We start from the raw sequence: 24,504 nt of genomic DNA on the forward strand, positions 1-24,504 counted from the left end.
ACTGCCATGCCAGCCTTGGAGTCACCGTTCATCACAATTTTGCTCGGGCCCCCGGGTCATGGTGGTGCTTACTTTCTGCCAGGGCCACCACTTGGCTCTCCCTTGGGGTGGGGGCTGCCAGGTCTTCCAGGGCCACCACTTGGCTCTCTCCTGGGGGAAATGGGAGGGTGCCAGGTGAGAGTCTGGCCTCTGCCAGTGATGGCTGATGTGGACAGACCACTCAGTACAGTTAAAGTTTGGGGCGAGGGCCCTGGGAGTGGGAGGTGCTCCCAGCCGAGTAGGCATGGGTCTAGACTCTTTCCCAGGGCAGGGCCAGAAGGCAGGAACCGGGGCTGTGGGGGCCCTGTCTACCCCTGGCACAAGGGTGCTTGCTATCTCTGGGGGGCTTCCTGGGTCCCACTCAGGACCCTGAGATGGGATATGCAACTCCTGCACCCCGTTTCCAGGACTAGGGCTGCCCCTTCTCCAAAGGAGCCCTTCACTGTGGGATTCCTCCCTCTGCACACTGGGGCGAGGGGCAAAGGGAGAAAAGAGCGCCTTTCTTTTTTGCTAAAAGGTATATGTGTGTAAGTCACCAGTGCTGGGATAATTTTAACTCAGAGGCTGGCCAAAAAAATGCCACTGGGCTTCTTTTTTCCCCCTGCCTGTCTCGGCAGGGAGGCGCGGGGCGGCAGGGGAGCCCCCGCCCGCCCAGGTGGGCCCAGCTGAATGGGGGGCTTGTGTGCGGCCGGCGGGGCGGGAACTGGCATCCAGCCCACTGCCCGCCCCGCCCACCGAGCCCCGAGCCGAGCCGAGCCGGACACCGCCGCCGGCGCAGCTCAGAGAGCGAGTGCAGCCATGGCCGGAGCCCCCACCCTGGCCCTGCTCCTGCTCGGGCAGCTCCTGGCCGTGACCATGACCGAGGCACAGGTGAGCATGGGGCCACAGGTGTGCTGGGCTCGCACAGGCAAACAGCGGCCCAGAGTAGGGGATCCAGGGCTCTGAGTTCAGACATCAAGCAGTGCAGCCAGGGGTGAACCCCCACCCCAGCCACTCTGGGCCAGCGAATGAGGCCGGGATGCTGTGGGCCGTGGGCGCTTGGAGAAGCTGGTGCAGCCTTGTTGCCCCATAGCCCACCTTGCCATCTGTGGCACGGAGTCACAGTTGCCCAACTGAACCCCCAAAGATGCCGGGACACCTTGGGGATGAGCCCAGGAGGCCACCCCGTCCTTGCCTGGCTGGGGTCTGGCTGCTGCCGCCAACAAGGACGCACAATGTCGCTTTTGTTCCCAGCGGCTCCCTGCTGGGCTGGGACGCAACCCGTCTTGGCCAAACAAACAAGCAGCATGGATATTGCGCATGGATATTGCCATGGGGGTCTCTGAGGCGGTCCAGGGTTGTGCCCCTGACAGGGCCCAGTGCTTGGGATCGGGGAGAGGGACACTCCATCGGGCTGACCTGAGGGCCAACCAGGGGTACCCACCCCACAGGAGGCAGGGGCACAGCTGCCTAATGACATTTCTCCATTTTCAGAAAACGGGACCTCCAGGCCCCCCTGGTCCCCAAGGGCCACCTGGGAAGCCCGGCAAGGACGGCATCGATGTGAGTTTGGGGGCTGGGAAGGGCCACGGAGGGTTCTGTGGGGTTCCAGCTCTGACCTCAACCTCCCTGAGCCCCCAGGCCCAATGGAGAAAATGCTCAGTCCACCTCCCAGAGCTGGGTTACATCACGTGATGAGCCAGCACCCCTTGTGGGATGTGGAACGGGACAAAGATGATCCTTGTTTCTAGTTGGGGCACACCCCATGGGGATGGCATCCCCAGAGCAGGTGGGGGTGCCGCATGGTGGTCTTTGGACTGGAAATGGAGGGGCCCGTGCTCCTGGATTCTGGGGGTGGAGGTATGAGTCCTGTCCCTCTGGGTGGGTCTTGTGGGGGCTGCTGGGGGCTGGAGCCAGCCTTGGAGGGAGCTTGGAGGCTGGCTCTGCCCCAGAGATGGCATACTCCGTGGGTGCCTCAGTCCAAGTGTGGCCCAAGCAATATGGAGAGGCGGCTGAAATCCTGCCCCCCGACAGGGACCACCTGGGGTGAAAGCCCCCCATCCAGCCCCTCCATGAAAGGCGGAGAACCCCCGCAAGGCCTCTCCTCACCCATATGGCTCCCTGGGTGCAGCCCCCATGGGTCCTCAGCCTCCTTTGAAGTCCCCAGGCCCTGCCCGGCCCTGATGGCCCTAAGCCTCCCCCGACCCTTCGCAGGGCAGTTGCTCAGGTGTTCCTCCCCGGCCTCCTGTGGGGGCTGGGCACCTGGTGCCCCAGGGCTCCCAGGCTGACTGGAGCCAAGCTGAATAGTTCCTTCTGGGGACACGTCTGCTTAAGACTTGGCATGGAAGCCTTGGGGAAAGATTTATTCCAGGCCTAGTGGTCGTGGCGGGAGGTGAGGGCAGAGGCTGGGGTGTCTTCCTGGGCCTCTATGCATCTAGGGGGCCGCTACCTCCGACCAGGCGGAGCGGGAGGCCTCTTGGCCCACTTTCTTAAGCTTTTCAGTTGGGTGGAGAGGAGGGGCTTCATGCTTCTTCCCCTCCTTTCTGGGGATCATGTCCCTGTGACCTGAAAGTGGTCCCCAAAAGCTGTGCGGGCCCTGCAGGCACTGAGCCATCTGTCCAGCTCACCCTGCCCTCCTCCGCTGCCTCTGCATGTGGCCTTAGAGGGGAGGTGGCCCTTACATGTGGACGAGGGGTGAGGGGCTCCCCTCTTCTCTCCTAGGACGGGGTTTCTAAGGACTCTTGGTCACGTGTGGGCGTCTCCTCCTCTACAGGGAGAAGTTGGCCCTCCAGGTCTGCCTGGGCCCCCGGTGAGTGTCCTGGCTGCAGTGGGGAGAGGGGCAGCCCCCTTCTGGTCTGGGGGGTGGAGGTGGGCCTAGGACAGAGGGGTCTGCACCACTTCCCAGGCGCTGGGCCTCAGAGGGCTGAGCCAGGAGGGGTGGGAGGGGACAGCGCGGGGCCCAGCGTCTCTGGGCAGGGTCTGGCTTTGAAGCTTTCTTTGGGCCGGCACCCGGACAGGCCAGGGGAGGGGTCCATACAGCCCTGCACGTCCAGCCGGTCAGAGGTCCCACAGATGAGCCCTCACGCAACTGTTCAGACCCAGGAGTTGAGGGTCCTTGGGCTCACTGGGGGTCCCACAGAGCGACCCAGCAGTCCTTAGCTGGGGAGGCTGAAGCGACCAGGTAAACCAAGGGTCCAGGTGAATGTCCTACAGGTATGACTGAGAGGAGGTCAGCAGAGAGGGCAGCCCCCCAGAGCCAGCAAGGGGTGGACGGGGGAGCCCCAGCTGGGTCAGGGTCTGCAGGGCGGAGAGAGGCCCATCTCGAATTGCTAGAGCCCCAGCTGGAAGACACCTTTCTTCTCCGTGAAGGCCAAGGGCTTCTGGCGGACGACCTTCTCTCACGCCTCTGCCCTCTCCTCCGACAGGGACCGAAAGGGGCTCCAGGGAAGCCAGGGAAAGCAGGAGAGGCCGGGCTGCCAGGCCTGCCTGGTGTGGACGTGAGTGTGCCGCTGTCCCCAGAGCTCCTCCCCTCCTCCTCCCCAGAAAGCCCCTGCCCCAACCATTACCTAGAGTCCCTCTCCCCTCTCCCTCCCCAGAGCCCTTCTCCTCCCCCTTCCCAGAGCACTCTCCCCCTGCGGCCTCCCATTCCCCTCTGGGCCTGGAGTCAGGTAATTGCTGTTCTCCAGCTGGGCCTGCTCAAGCAGGAAGCCCAGTGCCCAGAGATGTCCGGATGTCCCCCAGCAGGGGTCCCTTGGCCTTCATCCCAGACCGGTTAGTGTCTGCCCAAGGCCTGGCGGCTCACAGACAGAGCCAACCCACAGCAGAGGTGGAAGTCCCACCAGCTCTTGCTTGTCTGGGAACAAACGCCCATTATCCAGGCCCCTCCCAGCTCCAGACTGCCTTGCCATCGGTCATCAGGGGCTCAAGGCCTGGCCTCAGGGCCAGCAGGCTTTGTGAGGACTGGAATGGGGTCTAAGGAGCGAACTCTCCTGCCTGCTGGAGCTCCTGTCGCTGGCGGCCCCTCCTCCCGCCAGAGCCCCTGGCATACCAGGTGGACAGTGGGTGGGGCCAGGAGAGGAAGGTGCCAGAGCCGTGGGCCTCTGTGGCCTCTCTGGACTCTTGTTTAGTTATGGAAGGGCTCAAAGCTTGATCGTCCCCCTGCGGGGAGCATGTCCTTCCCTGTGACCCCTCAAGCCCTCTGCCTCCCTCCCCAGGGCCTGACAGGGCGTGATGGACCCCCAGGACCCAAGGGTGCCCCTGGAGAACGGGTAAGTGCCTGAACCATGTCATCAAGTGGCTTCAGTTCAGTTCAGGGCAAGGTCCCTGGCCAGAGGTGGCCAGGCCAAGGACCCTCTGTCCACAAGGCATGGGGCTGGTGGTTCTGAGGACAGCTGCAGGACTGGGGCTGGCTGGGTCCTGCCCTGTGGTGGGGTGGAGAGGGCAGGTGGGCACGGGGTGGCGAGTGGCCATGGTGCTCTGTCCCACGCTCGCCTCTGCTCAGAGTTGTCCTGGCATTCAGACCGTGTTGGGAGGCTGGTATGGTTGGGGGTGACTGATTCTATGTGCCTTCCTCCTCGGGTGCACCGCCACCCCCTCTCTGTGCCCACCCGAGCGGCCCATGCCACCCAGCCTGTCCCCTAAGTCTGACCATCATCCACTGAGACCACTTCCTGACTGACCCTCTTCAGGAAGGATCTTTCTCTTGTGACTTCTGAGTGCAAAACTGAGCTCAACTTTCCTCCTTGCGAGAAGTGACTGTCCACCCCATGGTCCTCCTTGGGGCGCAGAGGGCAGGGAAGTCAGGTGGGGGGACACAAGGACACAGCCCTGCCTTTGGGGCCTCAGTGGTGAGAGTGTTCTGAGTTGGAAATAAGGGAGAGTGGCTGCCTGTGGCCAGCGGGTCCTTCAGTGCTGAGGGGGCGGGAGGAGGTGGGGAGGGTAGGCTAGCTCCAGGCTTGCTGCAGGAGGGGCGGACTTACCCTGCGGGGGGTGGAGGGGGCGGGAGCACAGGGGCACAGGGTGCAAGGACAGTGTCTTTGGGATGCAAGGAAGGAAGAGGACCGGGCCGCCCCAGGTTCCAGGCTCCCTGGGAGGTCGGAGGTCTCAGTGACCTCTGAGGTGGGTTAACCGGAGGGCTTCTGTGTGGCTCAGGTCAGCCCTGCTGCTGGGCCTTCCTGGAGGCCCACCCAGCGCACATGGTCCTCCTCTCCACATTTGTCTCCAGCAGGGCTCCTGGGAAAGGACCTTTTCTGGCTTTTCCTCAGCAGGATTGTTGGCAGAGGAGCCGTCCCAGAGCACTGGGGCATCAGAGGTCCCCCCCATCTCAGCCTTCTGTAGAGCGGGGACCCCTCCTCAGAGGAGCTGTAGGATGGACTTGGGAGGGAGGGGGACCAGTTTGCAAACAGGCGAGGGTGCCAGGGCCAGCCCACTCCTGACGCCCGCTTCCTTCCACAGGGAAACCTGGGACCCCCAGGGCCGCCTGGGCTGGGGGTGAGTACCGCCTCTCTTCTCAGTGGGCATTTGAGGTCCCACCAGGGTGGGGTGTCCTCCAGGAGTCTCCTGTCTCTGCCTTTCCCGGGGGCTGATCCCTGGGCTGGGGTCCTGGGACACCATCTAGGCTGTGCCCTCTCTCCCCTGGGGAGGGTCTCCTGCACCAGGAGCTCTTCCCCAGGACCCACCTGACCGTCTTGAGGGACAAGGGCTGTGGGCAAACCGCCTCCTGCCCCTAGCAAGTTCTGACTCCTTGCTTGGCTTTGCAGGGCAAAGGCCGCCCCGGACCCCCCGTGAGTACTGATAGCCCTTCCCCACCCAAGCGTGCCCTCCACACCCTGAGCCCACCTGGCTGCCTGGACCCAAATCAGGGCTGGGGGCGGGGCTCCTCGGGGACAGGGACCTGACCCCCACCTGCAGCCCCTGTCCCTTCAGGGTGGGCAGACTGGCCCTGCAGGGGGATTCAGGAGTGAGGTCAGAACTCCCCAGGATCCCCAGAGCTCCTTGGGTGCCATCCCCCATCTCTTACTTCCTTACCTCCCCCAGGGAGAGGCAGGGGTGAGTGGCCTCCCAGGTGGACTCGGCCTCCGTGGCCCCCCGGTGAGTGGCTGCCCCAGACCTTGCCCGACCAGTATGAGCAGGCAGGCTCATCAGCAGCAGCAGGCAGAGAAGCTCCAGATTCATCCTCCAGGGGCTTCCACTCCCCCTCCCCGCTTTCTTCTCTCTCTCCTCCCCCTCTCCTCCTCCCTCCCCCACTTTCCTTTCCTGGAGGGCCTTGATGGAAGCCCTGGCTGACCTCCAGGGACAGGGGCAGACCAGACCTCATGAGCACAGAGGACCCCAGCAAAGGCTGGGGCCGGGGGAGGTGGGTGGAGCTGGGCGGGTCCCCGTAGGGCACAGTCAGGGAGGGAGGTTTCTCTCTGGAAGTAGCTGGTCACCTCACCTCAGGGCAGGGTGCTGGTCCTGCTCTGTCTAAGGCATAATCCCCCCCAGGGACCCTCCGGACTTCCAGGCCTCCCTGGCCCCCCAGGACCTCCGGGACCCCCTGTAAGTACTAGGCAGAGACTCCGGGCATGGGTGACTGTTGATGTCCCTGTCACCAGGCCCCCTAGCCTTCCCAGATCCACTCCCCAGACATGGGCCAAGTTCAGGGCTGAAGCAGAGGTCAGCCAACTTAGGGATAGGGCTCAGGCCCAGCGGCCACCCTGTCCCCAGGACAGGTGGTTTTTGTCATTGTCACCTGCCTGGCAGATGGGCCCCCAGAACCCAGCACTGTCCGCTTTGGGGAGGGAGGCCTAGAGTGTGACCCTTGGGGGATGAAGAGCCCCGAGTCTCCTGGTGGTCTGGAGGTGGTGGATGGCAGGGAGGGTGGGTGGGTGGTGTCAAAGTCAGCCATCTCTGTGTTGCAGGGTCACCCAGGGGTCCTCCCCGAAGGCGCTACTGACCTTCAGGTAGGCACTTGCAACCATTTTTGCAGGGGGTGGGGGGTGCCTGCCTTGATGAGAGGGGCTCTGGCTGGGTCCACAGCCTTGGGGACCTGTCTGGGGAGGGTCCGGTTCCCTACCTGCAGGAGGGCAGGGATAGGGGCTCCCTAGGGACAGCCCCCCCAGCCCCACCTCTGCCACTCTCTAGCCCTGCACTGTCCCCATGCATCGGCCACATGCAGCAGCGTGAACCTAACTTAAGCAAAATCAAATCTGCACTCAGTGTTCCCAGCCACACGTGGCCAATGGCGGCTGCACTGGGTGGCGCAGACACAATGCTTGCCCACCACAGAAAGTTCTGGACTAGAGTCTGAGACTCACTCTTGTCTTGGTCTTTGAGCTTTGTCACTCGTGTAAAAAGAAAAACAGCTACTGGGGCGGCCCCGGGTCTGTTTCTCTGCTGTGTGCGCCTGTGGGCTGGGTCAGCAGCTGGGGTCACGGAGGAGGGTTTTGTGCTCTTGAAGGAAGAAGCTGGCCCAGTCTGGCTCGCCCGCTGGTGCTGTCTGCCAGCTCTTCTCGCCCCACCTTGTGTCCCGAGCGCTTGACTGGTTGGTGTCCCAGAGGGAGGGGAGGGATCTCCCAGAGTGAGGAGAATGGCTGGGCCCCTGATGACGGGCCGGGCAGGAGCAGTTGGGGAGGAGTTTGATGGTGCCAGCTCTGTGCCAGATCAGCCATGGAATGATCTAGAATCCCCACGCCATCTGAGGCAGGGAGCTTTGAGTCTGTGTCTGAAGGACACGTCTCCTCCTAAAGCACGTTTGTGCCTAGAGGATAAGCCTGGCCTGACGCTCCCTGCAGGGAGCCGGGGCACAGGATGAAGGCCCCTTTGTGAGGCCAGCAGCCACCAGTGCTGAATGGCTGCTTTGAACCTGGCGTCTGCACTGAGGCTGGGAAATTGGAGCCGGGCTGTGAGGAGGAGGCTGTGAGGGGCCCGGCCGCCAAGGTCTGGCTCCGGCAGCACCTCACCACATCCCGCGGCCAGCATGAATGAAGCCCTGTCTGGGCTCCCCAGGAGGCCCCTGTGTGGCCCGAGGTCCCCTCCACCCATGCAGAAAGGCCCATCTCAGGGCCCCTGGGTGCTGACCTCAGCGTCCTGCTCAGAGCTGCCGTCTGGCCCTGTTTGTCTGGGAGGGGGCTGACCACTCTGTCTTCCAACAGTGCCCGGCCATCTGCCCGCCCGGCCCCCCTGGACCCCCAGGAATGCCAGGGTTCAAGGTGAGTGGTGGCCACGGGGTGACTCAGATCTGGGCTTGCCTTCAGGGCCCATGGGAGGCAGCCCAGCCTCCAGCTCTGAGATCTGGCGGGTAGGGGATGGGGTCCAGAAAGTCTGCCCTGGCTCCAGGGTTGTCGCAGGAAGAAAGGGGGCTGGCCTCCCGCCCTGCCTGGGGGCCTGGCTCTGTCTCCATCCCCCCTTGACACTAGTGACCTGTGGGCGCTGGCGTGTCCCTCAGGATTGGGAGGCATTGAGAGAGGGCTCAGGAGAGAGCTGGCATCAGGCCCCAAACCCCCTGCACCCCCCAGCCCTGCCCCCTCCCAACCAGGCCTCGGTTTCTCCACCTGAGCTGGGAGGTGGGCCTGTGACTTGTCACCCACCACTGGCTTTCAGGGACCCACGGGCTACAAAGGGGAGCAAGGAGAAGTCGGCAAGGACGGGGAGAAGGTGAGCAGGGGCGTGTCACGGGTGTGTCAGGACTGCTGGTCCAAGCAGTGGCCGCAGGGAGCGAAGAGCGCTTGTGGGGGACTGGGACTCTGGTGGGGTGAGTGAGGGGTGCTGGCTGCATCACGGGTGCACTGATTGAGCAGCTGCCACGCATGCCTCCCCAAGGCCTGGCTGGGCAGAGCTGGGACAGATGCCCCCGCGCCCGGTGGTCTCTGCCACCCTGCCCAATGGAAGGCATCTGTCAGTCCTCACCCACAGGCTGGGGGCCAAGCTGATGCCCTCTAGTATGGCAGGAGTGGCCAGCAGAAGGGTCCCATGCCAGCCAGGAGAAGGCATCTGGGAAGCACTGGGGGCCTTGCTGGAACAGGGGCCACGTGCCCCCTCAGCCTCCGAGGCTCAGCTGTGAAGTGGGGCAATGCCCGCCACTGCACAGGTGTGGGCAAGGGGACCGGTGGGCATGAAAGCTCCCGGGAGAGCTCGGGGCTGACCTGCTCACCACCACTTTCTCCACCTCCTTTGCAGGGTGACCCCGGCCCCCCTGGGCCCGCCGGCATCCCAGGCACCGTGGGGCTGCAGGTGAGTGGAGGGGGCTGGACAGGGGTAAGGACGCAGGATAGGAGCCGCTTAGACAACCACCGCCTTGGGCGGCTCAGCGCTGCAGGGGACGGTCCACCAACACCCGCAAAGGAAACCAGGCCAGGGTCCTGCCTCCACCAGGCTGCTGATCCCAGGAGGGTGGCCCCCGTCCCCCTCCAGGTCCTGAGCTGAAACCAAGGGCTTCTGGGAAGATACCAGTGCCCCGTGGTGGCTCCCAGGGTGTGAGAAGTCCCTGGGGGCTGCTGGCCCGGGCCCTGCATCTTCAGCTCTCTCCCCACAGGGTCCTCGGGGGCTACAAGGACTGCCAGGGCCACTCGGGCCCCCCGGGGACCGGGTAAGTCTACCAGCCCCCACCCAGCCCAGCCCCTTGGGGGATGTGGGCCAGCGCCAGGTCAGCCCAGGTGGTTGGGGGGCCACTGCAGATGTCAGATGGACCCCATGAGCACCAGTCCTCACCTGTGGCCATAGGTGGACCATGTGATTTCGGCAAGGCTGCCTCTGGGCCTCCGCTTACGTGCATGGTTCCCAAAACTGGGATCTAAGAAGGCTGTTGTGGCTTAGGCCCAAGGGGATGGGGAGGGGCAAGTGGGGAACAGGAGGGGAGACCTTGGCAAATGCAGGAGGGGGACAGGGGCTTGGGGACTGCTGGGTGGATAATTGGGGAGAAACCTGCTGGGGAGGTACTGAGGTGGGGGTGCTCGCGACAGGGCCCCTCCAGGTGGAGCTGGGTCCTTTGGGGGATGCTGGCCAGGCTTCAGATGAGAGGCCCCAGATGCCCCCCTCTCCTCCACAGGGTCCCATTGGATTCCGAGGGCCCCCCGGAATCCCAGGAGCTCCCGGGAAAGTGGTACGTGCGTGTCTAGGGTGGAGGGTGGCCCCTGGCAGACCCAGGCTCTGTCCCCTTCCCTGTCCCTCACTCAGATGCCCCCCCCAGCCCCACTGGGCTACGTGGGCCCTTCCCGGGGCTGAGCCGTCCTGTGGGCACACCTGTGGGGCATGAGTGGGCACACCTGAGGGGCACACCTGGGCAGGTACCTGTGGGCATACCAGGGGAGGCCAGTTTACCAAAGGAGTTTGTCTTTCACGGGAGATTGTGTTCTTTCTCTTTCTGGACATAAAGTGAGGTGTGGTTAGCATCTCTCTGGCCTCTGCCACCCTCAGCAGCATCAGTCCTGCTCTCTCTGACCACTTCCGGGGCTGACCCCAGCCAGTCACACCTCAGTCTAGCTCTCCCACTTACTTCCTGTTGTTAAATCTGTCCCTGTCTCCCCTTGTCATTTCAGGGTGACAGAGGCGAGAGAGGCCCGGAGGGGTTCCGAGGCCCCAAGGGTGACCTTGTAAGTGGGAGAACTTCCTTGAGAAGAACCTCATCTCCAGGGAGGGGGAGGACACAGGGATGGCACGTGCCAGGGGACGTGGGGTGGGGGACCACTGCTCCTGTGCGGGCTGGGCCGGGAGGGGCCCCCTGCAATCCCCCGCCCCAGGCTCTTCTCCCACAGCCCGGCCCGCATGCCCCCAGCGGCTCCTTGAAGCTGCATCTGATGACAAGCTCCTCTCTGGAGTAGCCGGACAGGGGCCATAGGACCAGACTCCTGGGTCTGAATTCTGGCCACTGACACATGTAGTCGAGAGCCCTGGACAGTGGTCCTCGGCCTTGCGCTGGGAATGAATGAACAGAGAAAGCCACTCTCGGGCTGAGCAAGTGAACACAAGTGAAGCCAAGAGACGATTAAGCATCTCATGAAATGAACTGAAGCGACCGTCCCCAAACTGGCCTTCGCCTGCGGACGCCTCCAAACAAGCTCGTGTTCCCCTGAACTAAGCCTAGCAGCCAGCGGTCCATGAGGGGTCGCGCAATGCTGCAATGTCCACGGGATGCTAAGATGGGCACTGGGTGTGCCTACGGCTCCCGCCCGGGCCCCCAGGAACCCATGAGATAATCTGCAGGAGCATTCCTCACCTCCCATCTGCGGCCCTTGTGTATCTTTTAGGGCAGACCTGGTCCCAAAGGCGTCCCCGGAGCGGCCGGGCCGGGTGGAGAGCCGGTGAGTATGTGTTACCCAGCACTGGGGCAGACACTGATGTCGCTCTTTTTCCCATCGGGGGTCATCCTCCTTCCAAGGTCCTGGGCTCTGCATGGGCAGCTGCACGGACGTGTGGCCCTCACTCAGTTTCACGCTCTGCTGTTGCATCTGGAAATGTGCAATAGTGCTTGAACAGTCCCCCTTTTTCATTCTGCATGGCCTGAAAACTGTTGCTGTCCTGACCGTGCGGAGGTAGAGGGTCTCAGGTTGAGCTCATCTGTGTTCCAGGGGAACGTGAGACGTGAGGGCAGGTGGGGTAGACGGTGGGCACAGGTGCGGGCATTCAGAGGGTCCTAGGGCGCCCGCCCTCCACACCTGTGTCCCCTCGTCACTGTTACGTGCCCACGCTCAGCCCAGACCTGCATTCCCTCCTGGCCTCTCTGGGCCCCTCCCCACTGTGGCCCTAGAGCACAGGCTCTTGGGTGCCCCCGTCAGTGTAGGACAGCCGGGGGTTGAGGAGGCAGGGCTGACGAGGGGAAATGTGGGGAGACCGTCTGCCCTGCTGCCACCTTCCCAGCACTTGGCTGTGTCCTCGGTTCCAGAATTAGTCCAGAGTGTGAGGTCAGGCAGGCCTGGGCCCAAATCCTAGCACCCAGCCTCAGTTTCCCTATCTGTAAAACGGGCTACAACGGGACTTCCCTGGGGCACTGTTACGAGTCTGGGCAGATGTGGAGGGTGGGCGTGGGCTCAGACCGGCAGCCCCTCTGTGCACCTATGCCCCCTTGCCTACAGCACAGGTTACCACGTGGCCACTGAGCCGTGAGACCACAGATACCCCAGGGCATTCAGGATCCTCTGGTCCAAGAGGGGCAGGCCCAGTGCAGGCGGGGGATGGGGAAGGGAGCTGCCCAGGATTGGGGATGAGGGGGAGCGAGGGGCATGCTGCCTGCCCAGTCTCACACTGTCTTCTATCCCCAGGGCATGCCGGGCAAGGATGGCCGGGATGGCGTGCCGGGACTCGATGGCGAGAAGGTTGGTATTCAGCTGGCGGCCTGCAGGGGAGGAGGAGTCTTCAGGGAGTTCAGCCTCCTGGGCCTCAGCACCCCTTTCCTCCACAATCTCCTGCAGGGAGAGGCTGGTCGCAATGGTGCCCCAGGGGAGAAGGGTCCCAACGGGCTGCCGGTGAGTGCACGGGGCTTCCTGCAGTGGCCCCAGGGACTGTGCCAGGGGGCACTCCCAGGACAGGGGTGTCTCCTATGGGTCCCTGAGCGGGGGCTCATGCAAGGGTCTCTGCATTGAGGCCAAGGAAACTGTTGGAGGCCCTCGTCAGGGTCAGCAGGACTGGGGGAGACTGCCCGCTGTTTGAGGGTGCTCTGCCTCGGGCTGTGTGCTGCTGCCCATGGCCTCGGCAGCTCTGATCCCTGACCTCTGCCCTGCAGGGTCTCCCAGGACGAGCAGGGCCCAAGGGCGAGAAGGGAGAACTGGTACGTGGCTTCTTTCTCCGGGAGGGGGGCCAGCACCTCGGTCCTGGATGCGGGGGATGTGGGAGGGCACTCAGGGTCTCTTCCCCTGCAGGGCAGAGCTGGAGAGCTGGGTGAGGCTGGTCCCTCGGGAGAACCTGGCATCCCAGTAAGTATCCACTGCCCTCACCCCTAACCCCAGCGCGTGGACCCTGCTGACACTACCTCCTCCCTGTGTGTAGGGAGACGTTGGCGTGCCTGGGGAGCGCGGCGAGGCTGGCCACAGGGGCTCAGCGGTGAGTGGAGGGCACAGCCTGGGACGGGAGGATTGGCATGGAGCTGCCTCTGTGTGGCCCAGTTTCCATGGGGGCTGGGGCGGTGTTTTGGACGCATCAATGGGCCGAGCCCATGAAAGCCAGGAGATGGTGAGGGCCAGGCTGGAGCGGTCCTGTCCTTGAGACCTCTGTGCTGAGGGAACAAAGCCACAATGCCCGGCTGAGGGGAGCTGCCCACCTTGGGCCCCAGGAGTTGCAGTGGAAGTTCCCCAAGCCTCATGTTCCCGCCATAGACGGAGATATGGTGACATCAGCTGCAGGGCTCCAGGAGGCCCTGGGTAGTGGTGCCTGGCACCAAGTCTGGCTGATGCATGGGGCCTGAGGGCATGCCTGACCTCTGCAACCCCCCCCACTTTCCCCCTAGGATGGCCCCCCGCCTCTGTCCCCAGCAATTGGGCTATATGGCCGAGGACCAGCTCCTGCGTCTGCCCAGCCCCTTGGGGAAAGCAGAGCTGGACTCATACCTTCCTTTTGTCTTTCAGGGTGCTCTGGGCCCACAAGGCCCTCCTGGGGCCCCTGGTGTCCGAGGTTTCCAGGTGAGTGAGGTTTGGGGTCAGGGTTTTTGTCCAGTGAGCCCAGGTGGGCTAGCTGGGCAGGGTGAAGGGTCCCTGCTGGGCTCCCTGGTGGGTACTGATGAGCTGGGTCTCTGTCCGTAGGGCCGGAAGGGCAGCGTGGGAGACCCCGGGCTGCCGGGTCCCCAGGGTCTCCGAGGCGACATAGGTGACCGGGTAAGTGGCTGTCCCAGCAAGGGGTGTCCCACCCCTACCCCCACATCCACAGTCCCATGGGACACACAGACGGGGGCCCTATGTCAGAGGTCCTGCAGGGACGTCTTACACACTGTTGGTGCCCAGCAGTTGCACACTCCGGGCTCTGTGGGGCCTGTGGGGCCTGTGGGGCCGGGGCCAGCGGCTCCTGGCCCTCTGCTCACTCTATCTGTCGGGTTCCGCAGAGGATTTACTTGGCACAGGGTGACGTTACTGTAAGTGTGAAAACCATCCCTCTAAACTACCGTAACTGGCTGTCTAACTTTTCGAGACTCTTTCCTAGTGGTCTTACGACAGCCAGTAGGTTCACTGTGGGGTCCCCGTTGTCCTGTGACAGTCGGGGTACAGAGCGCCCCAGGCTGGTTGGTGGTTGCCTGGTGGCCAGGGCACGGCCTTGGGTCACAGGGAGCAGGCTGTGGGCCTGTGTCTACACTCCTGCCCGGCCCAGCTACGCTGCACCGGGTGCTCGGGGACCCCTAGTGCCTTCTGTGGCCGCCGCCTGCCGGGCAGTGACAGAGCCCTCCAGAGGTGCACTCGAGGCCCTGCGAAGGCCACACCTGCTTCCTGACATCGCTGCAGACGGGGAGGCCCAGCAGCCAAAGTCCCAGATGCCCCTTCATCTCGGGCAGTGACAGGGTGCCATGGAAACTACCAGCCTGGATTGGGACAGCCTCCAGGGGTCGGAGACACACCAGCTGGGCCAGGGGCCTCAGAGAGGGTGGAGAGGAGCCCCTGGGCACTGGCCCGTCCCCAGTGGGGTGAGGGGCCAGTCACTGGGTCTCTCACCACCTTGCCCAATCCTGCCCTCACCGCACCCTGGATTCACAGGGAAGTCCCACCGTCCTGCCCTTTGGGCGGGTTCTCAGTCAGGCTGCTCTTGGGCAAATGGACAGTTTTTATTATAATATTTTAGGGGCGATCCTACTGCTTCCCAGACATGTCCCTAATCTCCCAGTCCACTGGGAAGATGATTCATGTCAGCTTTTGGCTCTTTGACTCAGCAGTTCCACCTTGTGAAGTCATCCCAGGATCGCGTGCGCAGAAATACCCAATTCACTGGGATTGCAAACGTGGGAGAGAGCTGTTAGACCATCGTGGTGCCCCATGTGGTGCGACGCTGTGGCGTGCCTAGAAAGATGAGGCGGGTTTACAGAAAGACCCCCGAGACACTTAGGAGATGCACATGGAGCACAGTCTGTCGCTGGGACTGAGTCCAGGGGAGGGAGCCTGTTCCATGTAGCCCCCTGTGCAGGCAGCGTGCACATTCCTGGCTCCACAGCTCGGGCAGGTCACCTTCGGGATTCCTGTAACCCCCTAATGCCGAGGCTTCTCTCTGCTGCAGGGCCCGGGAGGAGCCACAGGGCCTAAGGGAGAACAGGTGAGTGGGCACCCCCGTTGTGAAGTCAGATGTGGATGTGGGGCCGTCTTCGGAGCTCTGAGTGGCACCCTCACTTCTCATTTCTCTCCCTCCTTCCATCTTTGTCATTGGTTCTTGCTCCCTCTGAGCAGTGACGATAGCTTTGGGCACCCAGCCCCGGAGCCAGAGCGGGGACCAGGACCCATGTGAGCCGCCTTCCTGGGTGCAATGGCAGGGCAGCCCAACGTTGCCAGCTAGCTCCTGGGTACAACAGCAGCTGCCTCCAGCCTGGTGGCTCCTCTGGGACCCTCAAAGTGGAGGGGACGTTCCCTGCTGAGCTTCTGGGAAAGTGATCATGCAAAGGGGACAGAATCGGGTTCCAGAAGCAGACTAGAAATGTGTTCACTCCTCTGGCAGCACTTTGCTCTCTGGAAAGGCTCAGGGGTGGGAGGGGCCTGTGTCCCTATGGCTCAGCTTCTTCCGGCCTCCAGGGAGCACCAGGCCCTTTTTATGCTGGTCAAGGACCCAGATCAGTCGAAACCCGCCTGTGGTTCTGCTTGGCAGAAAAGCCTCATCATGTCAACCAGTGACTTCAGCCTGGCGTCCTCGCCCTGGGCCTGGGTCTGCTGCACCAGCTGCCACCCAGGTTTGACAACGGCTTAAGGCACGGACAGTTCTTTAACTTTGGGGTCTATCATTTTCAGGGGATCGCAGGTTCCGATGGTCTTCCCGGGGACAAGGGAGAACTGGTAAGTGTGGTTAAGTTGACTCCACTTTTATTGACAGCTGAGATGAACCAGTCATGTTTGGGGATCCGTGGGGGCACCCACCTGTGGAGGAGGTTGGGTCCTGCACATCCTGGCAGAAGGAGAAACTCCCAGGGGGGAAGCCTCGCGTCACGGAGGCCCCGGCCCCTGAGCGGCCCTGAAGGCAGCGGGTGGGGCTGGGCTGGGCCTCTGGGGAGGGGTGGCCGCAGGCCCGGCTCTGGGGTTCTCCTGCACAGAGACGCTGCCTGCAAAGTCCCTCCAGCAGTGGCCTTTCAGCATGCATTAGTCACAGCTGAGTTTTAACTAAAGCAGACTCTGCTTCCACAGAACTAAAACAGGTTAAGTTTAAAATAAAATCCTCGATTGAGTTCGTTGACAGATTCACATTTCTCCTGGAGGCAACGGAACCAGAACAATCAGGGAGTTTGGGGCAGGACAGATCTGGCCCCCACATGGCAGAATTCCTAGTTCTGCAGTTAAGCCTTTCCTGTGTCTGGGTGAGATGGAAATGGCTCAGCCCCAGGGATCCTCTGGCAGTACCTTGTGGCCCAGTACAACTTCTTATGTCTCCAGCCAAGACAACCTCAGTTCTGTGTGCGTTATTTTGGCGAATTCCTAGACAACCTTGACAAACGGGACCCTGGGAATCCATCTCCCGTTAATCTGATGGGGGTGGCAGTCCTGCGAGCCGGGAAGCCTTGCACTGTGCCCCAGCGACTTCGGCAGTCGGGCCGTGTGGGCTGACCAGCTTCACCCCAGACTCTCCCTGTGGCTTCGACGAGGAGTCAGTGATGTGGCCCAAGCAGCACGTGGTGTCCAGGCTCTCACCCAGATGGCGACGTGGATGAGTCGGTCATGGGCCGTCTGTCTGGTGGGACTGTGTCCCTGTTTGCATCCAGCGGGCAGCTTCCTGTGGACACAGCTGGAGATGGGGGAGCTCTGAGCACAGAGACGTTCAGCTCGGCATCGCTTACAAGAAGAAAGAGTGGGAACAAAGTCCACATCCACGAGAAAAAGCGCCACACAGCTACTAAAACACGCGTTGCAGAAATAAGCTAAAAAAGATCAGTAGATAGAACACAATCCTAGCATAGTAAAACACGTACCTAGAAGGGTAAAAGGATACGGCTGCTGCTGTTTTGGCAAAGTCAAATAGCGGTTCGGTGGATGGTTTGATTTTTTATTCCATCCCCAGCTAATAATGTGTTAGAGTCGTTCCTTGGGAGTTAATTTCCACCCAGCTAACACCACCACCGGAGTAATTAGAATGTACCCCTTCTCTTTTGCAGGGTCCCAGTGGCCCTGTGGGACCCAAAGGAGAGGTGAGTACCTGGCAGATGTTCCAGTGACAATATCCAAAGGAGCCCATTGGCTTCTCAGGCCACCTCTGGGCCACCAGGCTACCTGTGGGGCACTGACGGCCTGCAGATCATAAATGACCACTCTGTTCAGAACTCGGGCAAGGTGGAAACTGCCAGCCAAGAGGGCACAGCATGTGGGCTGGCAGCTCCTGGGCATGGCTCGCCCCCGACCCACCTCGTTCTGCTCTTTCTCTCCAGTCGGGCAGTCGAGGGGAGCTGGGCCCAAAAGGCATCCAGGGTCCCAATGGCACCAGCGGTGTGGAGGGCGTCCCAGGCCCCCCGGGCCCTGTGGGCTTCCAGGGTGTCCAGGGCGTGCCTGGCATCACTGGGAAGCCCGGAGTCCCGGTACGTGTTTCTTTCCTTCCTTGCGCTCAGTCATCGGTCATCAGTTACCTTTCAGGGTGTGAGAGTGGGGGCGCCTCAGAGAGCTGCCAGAATGCCCCTGTACGCTGATGAATTTGGGGGGTGAATTTCAGGGGAAAGAGGCCAGCGAGCAGCACATCCGGGAGCTGTGCGGGAGCATGGTCAGTGGTAAGCGCTCTCCCCTCCACAGGTGGCTCCTTGTGCCCCACGAGCACCTGGGGGTACATGCCTCAGCCCCACCTTCACCCCCAGCCTCATCCTCCACTGCTTCCCAGCCAAGCTGAGCTGCGGGCTGGCCTGTGGTCCTTGGAGGTCCACACTGGTGCTCTGGTCTGTCTGTCTGCACTAGACGAGGGCTCCCTCGGGCAGGATTCCCAGAGCCTGGCACACGGCGCATGTTCTAAGTGTCTGCTGAATGAATGGGTACAAGGGACAAATAATTGTGCCCTTTCGGCTTTGAGGGACCAAGTGGACGTCTTTTGGCCACTCTGATCCACAGGAATTTTAAGGAGCTCCAAAACAAACAGAATCCCCTTTCTAGGCCTGTCATTCCCTCTTTGGTACACAGAGGAAATCTCACAGCATCTACGACTTACCCTAAGGCAGTTAAAGCCATTTTCAACCAACAAACAAAACTTCTTTCTGAAAGGCACTTTAAATATTTTGTTTTACATAAAATACTTTTGATAATCCTCTTTGAATAAATGCTTGTGTCTTTGTTTTCCAAAAGAACAAATTGCACAGTTAGCTGCTCACCTGAGGAAGCCTTTAGCACCAGGGTCCATCGGTCGGCCTGGTCCAGCTGGACCCCCGGGACCCCCGGGGCCCCCAGGCTCCATTGGCCACCCTGGTGCTCGAGGGCCCCCTGGATATCGTGGTCCCACCGGAGAGCTGGGAGACCCCGGACCCAGAGGTGAGTACTGTCGGCCCCACCACATGGCCACTCTACTGTGGGCAGCCCCCCAGCCACATGACAGCTGCCCAGACATCCCCTACATTGTGAAACGTGATCCCTCCACGCAGAGAAGTTCTCCTCTGCAGGGACAAGGGAGGGAAGAGAACCTGAGGGAAAACTGGGACCCAAGCTCACCTGAACCCGAGCCCGTGGGCAGGTGCTCTGGCCTTGCCCAGCCTTACAAAGACCGTGTCTAACACATGCGTCTGAGTGGCCTCAAGTCCCCGCCTCCTCTCAGTCCACACGGCTCCTCTGGAAATGCTGCAAGTGCTGGGAAAGGTTGGGCTGCCGCTTCGGTGAGCCAGGTGTGCTCAGGGGAAATGGGGCCTTCATGGTTTCAGGGCCCAGTATTGTGAATGCCCTTACTAACCCCACACATACTGTAATATTTTAAAAATGTGATGTTTTTCTCAAATACCATCAAAACAACATTTAGGGGAGAAAAGTTTGATAAAAATGTGAGGAATGAATACTCCATTTATACTTCATAGCACATACCTTAATGAAAACTGGCATATATGAACATTTCTGTTACAGAAGGCAAAAATTATAAAATTGGAAAAATCCACTTTAAAGACCATAAAGAACTAGGAAACATAATTTAGAAACAAGACAAAATCACGGATGCTCACGCTGACTGTTGACCCCCTCGTGGTCCCGTCTGTTCACAGTGACCATGCTGACGTCCAGGGAGGCCCCGTGCTCAGGCAGAGATGGGGCTTCCGGGGCACGAATAACACAGCTCTGTGAACTGTTGGACACTAACCTTTAACATTTGGTTCACTTTAACGTTCTAACGGTTTGCCCAGAGTTGGCTGCATCAGCCAGCCCCACGGCCCAAGTGAAGGATTTAAAGCTCATGATTCCATTCATTCCAACTTAATGACCAAATAATCTGTTTCTAAAAAACAGCTTAAGGAAAAAGTTTCCAAGGGACACTGAATTCTGTGAGTTCCTTGCTTCCTCTGTGAGGTTCACGTTAAATCTGCTGGCAGGTGAAGGAGTTCCATCATTAGTGGTACCACTTCACTTGTTTCCAGGATTCTTAGAGGTTAACAGTTTCAGTGCCCGAGGGCAAACGTCAAAGTCATCTGCTCATCCCAGCTATGAGACCGTCCAAAATTAACTGTCACACAGCTCTTCAAGTGCCCACGTCTCTGGGCTGCCACGCTAAGAGAGGGCACTGAGGGGTGGCTGTCTTCAAATAAAAGACCACACGGGGTTTTCTTCAAATAGGGACCTGAATGCCTTTAAGTCTTTTGAAAATAAAATTCAAAAACAGCATTAATCACCTATATTGGTTCCCCAGAAAAATACCATGACAATATTGAAGTGAAGCCACCACAGAGACACAGTGGTCTGTGTGTGTCCTCCAGGAGCACTGAGGCTCCTCACTCCATCTGAAGATGGCCTTTCTCCGGAGGAGGCAGGCAGGTCGTTCCATCTCCTGGCGCCTTGGTCCCTTCAATATGGCAGCATGGGACACCCGAGGGTTATCGTGAGGATGAAATAAGAAAATAGACTGCAAGTCCTCAGGGAGAAGCCCTGTTACTGCTGAGCTTCCATTCCCACTCTCCCCCCGGGACACAGCGGGTCAGGGAGACAGCGGGTCAGGGACACAGCGGGTCAGGGACAAAGTGGGTCAGGGACACAGCGGGTCAGGGACACTGCACTGGAACCAACTACTTAAGGGCCTCAATGCGGGAAACGCCCACGCCCTGTGGGGAGGTCAGCTTGTAATTCCATGGCCACGGACGCCATCCCCACCAGTGGTCCATATGTAATAGGGGATGATGAGCACCGACTGCCTAGTGGCCTCACACTGCTCGTCAAGCCTACGCATCTGATCAAAAAAGAGATACTGACAAACACCAACCAGAAGAGAGCTGGGGTTGCTACTATTAACATGAGGCAAGACAGGCCGCCCCAAAGAATGTTGTTTGGTTTACGAGTGTCGCTGTATTGACAAAAGGTTCCATTTACCAGGAACCTAATTCCAGAATAACTTGTATGCACCGACATCACATCAGGCACAGGCTGACACAGGGGCCTTCCTACCAGGAGACCTCAGCACACCTGCCGTGACCGTGGCCACCAAGACCAAACCAGCAGGACGTGGGAGATGGGAATGACAATTAGAAGAACATTTGAAAACACCTGTAGATAACTCGTGGGTCAAAAATCATGTTGAAAATAGGAACACAAAATAAGCACTCAGCTGTTTAACAGGCAAAAAGCCTTCTGAATGGAACTAAAACACCGCCAGAAGCGGCTGCCCTGGTGCTGGTTGGCCGCACGGGTGGGCTCGTTTTGTCAGACTCCGTCGAGCTCTACGCTGTGCTCTGTGTGCTTGACCACATGTTCCACTTCAGTGAGAAGCTTGAAAAGTAGGGACCCCACTTGTACAAAGGCAGGGCCACCCACACATGGTGTGGTCCATGACCCTGCACCAGAGTCTGTCTTCAAACTTGAATCTGGCACTCTCAACATGTGTGTGTGTCAAATACCTTTGACAGGAAACCAGGGGGACCGAGGAGACAAAGGCTCAGCTGGCGTGGGTGTGGACGGGCCTGACGGAGACCAGGGGCTCCAAGGTACGAGGCCGTTGTCGCTAACAGCTTGTGTTTTGGGGCATCCTTCCCATTGTATAACTTTGGGTGATGAACACGTCTCATCGTCTGCTAGCAGAACCATTCCTTCCTCTCGGCAAAGGCTTCTGAGAGGCAGGTTAGGAACGGTTCTAGTAACTACTTCGTCATGCAGAAGTTTAGTCGAGGACAGACCCCCCGGGTCTATTTTAGTCGAGGACAGACCCCCCCCGGGTCTATTTTAGTCGAGGACAGGCCCCCGGGTCTATTTTAGTCGAGTAGATTCAGTTAAATTCTGCTTTAGTAAAGCTGTCTAGTATCGATTTCAGTTAAATTCTAACAGAATTTTCTCTTAGTTGACCCACACATACCCCGAATGTCTGAGTTTTTAATGCTGAATATAAATGCTTTGTCACGAGGGCGGAGGCGCCGCTGTCCCCGGCAAAGGCCAGCCCAGCCGTGGTCCACCCCGAGCTTCTCAGACTGTCCCGGGGTCATTCTCTTCTGCACACACATCCCGGAAGGCTAAGGCCTCCTGGTTTTCCCAAAACACAGCTGTCAGCTCCGGCTCTTCTCCGCGCTCCCTCCACACCGTGGGTGGGGCCCTCCCCTCGCACCCCACACGCCCTCCCCTCCTGTCCCGGCCTGGAGGCTGCACCCCACATTCCTGGTTTCTCCTTTGCTGACCTACTCTGCCTCCACCTGCCATCCACCCTGCAGGTGCCCACCACCTGGTGGGGGCGTCCTCTTCCACTCACACCCAGTCCACCCCCATGGTTGTCACCATCATCGCTCACCAAGCACCCCCCTTGCTCACTCCGGATCCCTTCGTCACATGGCACCAATTAACTCTCCTCAAGTCGGAGCCGGCGTCCTTAGGACAAACTCAGAGCCCAGCTCCCTGTGGCTCTGCGTGGCCTCCTGCTGCGCCGGCCACACCCCTGCCCACTTCAGACGTCTGCCCCTGCCCTTCTCCCAGCCTGGGCGCTCCTCCCTTTGGCCGCTTCCAGAGTTCAGAAATAAGCTAGGACAAGAAAAGAGCTGAGTGGCATGCTGACCACAAATGTTCTGTTCTTACTGCATCTACACTCACCTTCCTGGTCTCTCTCAAGGACCGCAAGGCGTGCAGGGCGTGAGCAAAGACGGCAGAGACGGGGCCCCTGGTGAGCCCGGGCTGCCTGGTGACCCTGGCCTTCCTGGTGCTGTTGGAGCTCAGGGGACCCCTGGCATCTGCGACACCTCGGCCTGCCAAGGAGCCGTGATGGGAGGCACTGGGGAAAAATCGGGACCTAGAAGCTCCTAAAACATAACTTAAGGCAGCAAGTGAGAAAGCGATGCCGAGCCGAGCAGTGAGCTGTGGAAGGACACCCAGAGAGCAGCAGTGTCTGGTATTAAGGAGTGGACGACACACCGTGCCGTGACGTCCAGCGAGGCCTTCCTGGCCTGCCCCTCCAGGTCCTCACTCGCAGTGACTGGACACTTGGTCCCTGAGAGCATCCTGCATCGAGCTGTTGTCTCTTCGTGTACTGACCTTGGTCCATTCAGCTGTACCCGCATACCTCAGACACAGGCCCTACGTAATAAAACCGTAAACCCAGCATCTGAGAGGACATAGGGTGTACATATAACAGCTCTGTACAATTCCATAGATAAAAAATACTTAGCAACTTGTTTACATAGCATCTGTGTAAAGACTGAGATACGATCCCAATAAAATGATATACTAAATCTTCAGATTAATGACGGCCACAGTCTAACAAGAAAATAAAGGCTCTCACGCACGGTGTCCCTTCCCTACAAAGGTCTGGTCTGATTTACCTGCTTCTGTGTACAAACTTTTCACTATCTCCGATTAGCAGTATTTATTGATGGTGACTTTGTATTGCACTAAAGGCTATTGGTATTATCTCTTGTAATAAATAAAGCCACTCATTTGAAAAACTCAGTTCCAAACACTACAGTTTATTACACAGAAAGTCAGACTCTCAGTATGAGAATGAGGGCGTTGAAGCAATCTACCATGACAAGGTCTCATTTATGGACAAAAGAAGTCTCTGGAAAATTTATAGCGAAGGTTTAAAATAGGACTGCATTTTGCAATACAGTACTCTGAGACGAAATCCTTACAAGGGGAAGTGACAAACAAATGAAATAAAATTTCCAAACTACTTCTAGTTAAGAACAATTTAACTTGTTCCAGTTGCTAAGGGGGCATATTTAAAATGTAAATAAAATAAATAAAAAGCAATGTACCTTTTAAGACTGAAGAAATTACCAAGGATGTTAGTTTTTTTAAGTTATCATGTTAAGAAAACATGATGGAATCAGACAGATAATTGAAAAATTACTTACTAATTATCAAGATGTCTTCATCCCCAAATGGTCTATGAGGACACTAATGGATAAGTATTTTGTTCTAAATACTTTTACAAAATGCGCTTCCAAAGTCCCCACTGGAGTCCCATCGACTTGCGTCACGTCCCTTGAGAGGCAGCCGGTCAGCGCAGAGTTCCAGGACCGTAGGGAGCGCTCAGGGTGGCACAGGGACGGCAGGCCGCCCAGGAGTGTGTCCAGCCTGGTCACTTCATCTCCACGGCTGGGCTACTCTGCAGGCTCTCCTGTGCAGGACATGTCACCAAAGAGTCTGGTCTGGTCAGCTTTAGCCTTCTGCCCGTTTTACCGCAAAATACACTCTCAAATTCCTAAAGTCGAGAAACAATCATTAATGTACCAAATTCACAGACATGAAAACCGCTATCTTCAAAAACACAAAAGGTTGAAATTAAGAGCTAAACTATTTGAAAATATGTTGTTAAATTAAGGTGTCTTTCATAAACTAGGTCACATCTTGTAAGAGGGTATATGTGACTAAAATAGGGATTCAAACATTTTTCTCAAATAGTTATATTTACATGTGTTTTTACTTAGTTTTCCAATAGATTCTCAAAATGCCTGACTATATTGTAAAGCCTTCTTATATTTAAAAAGAGCAACCATATTTCTATTTGTTATTTCTATTGTGGCCAAATAGACACAACAATTAAAATTTACCATTTTAATCACAGTGTGCAATTCAGGTGCATTAAGTACATTCACGCTGTGTGGAACCATCACCACCATCCGCCTCCAGAACTTTCCACCCCACCAGACACTCTGACCCATTACATACCCCCCGCCCGCCCGCCCCACGAGCATTTGTTTCCACACACACTGGCGAGTGCTGTGTGGCAGGCGTGGTCTCTGCACACGTAGGACTAAGAGCCGACTCCCACAGTGCC

At 59.0% G+C, this 24,504-nt stretch overlaps 1 protein-coding gene across 1 annotated transcript; it reads left to right on the forward strand.

Annotated features, from left to right (window-relative positions):
• The first annotated feature begins 818 nt into the window (after positions 1–818).
• COL9A3 (collagen type IX alpha 3 chain) lies at positions 819–22,931 on the forward strand. The gene is made up of 32 exons (XM_046678224.1): positions 819–909; positions 1,513–1,581; positions 2,792–2,827; positions 3,444–3,515; positions 4,233–4,286; positions 5,473–5,508; positions 5,778–5,801; positions 6,055–6,108; positions 6,502–6,555; positions 6,918–6,959; positions 8,151–8,207; positions 8,599–8,652; positions 9,175–9,228; positions 9,530–9,583; positions 10,043–10,096; positions 10,533–10,586; positions 11,241–11,294; positions 12,252–12,305; positions 12,402–12,455; positions 12,713–12,757; positions 12,849–12,902; positions 12,976–13,029; positions 13,551–13,604; positions 13,725–13,796; positions 15,178–15,213; positions 15,897–15,941; positions 17,249–17,281; positions 17,519–17,665; positions 17,797–17,851; positions 18,414–18,596; positions 21,155–21,232; positions 22,339–22,931. Exons 1-32 carry the CDS (start codon positions 838–840, stop codon positions 22,527–22,529), a joined length of 2,049 nt encoding a protein of 682 aa, XP_046534180.1. The 5' UTR covers positions 819–837; the 3' UTR covers positions 22,530–22,931.
• The last annotated feature ends 1,573 nt before the right edge of the window (positions 22,932–24,504 follow it).

The sequence above is a fragment of the Equus quagga genome, chromosome 12, assembly GCF_021613505.1.
Source record: "Equus quagga isolate Etosha38 chromosome 12, UCLA_HA_Equagga_1.0, whole genome shotgun sequence".
Classification (NCBI taxonomy): domain Eukaryota; kingdom Metazoa; phylum Chordata; class Mammalia; order Perissodactyla; family Equidae; genus Equus; species Equus quagga.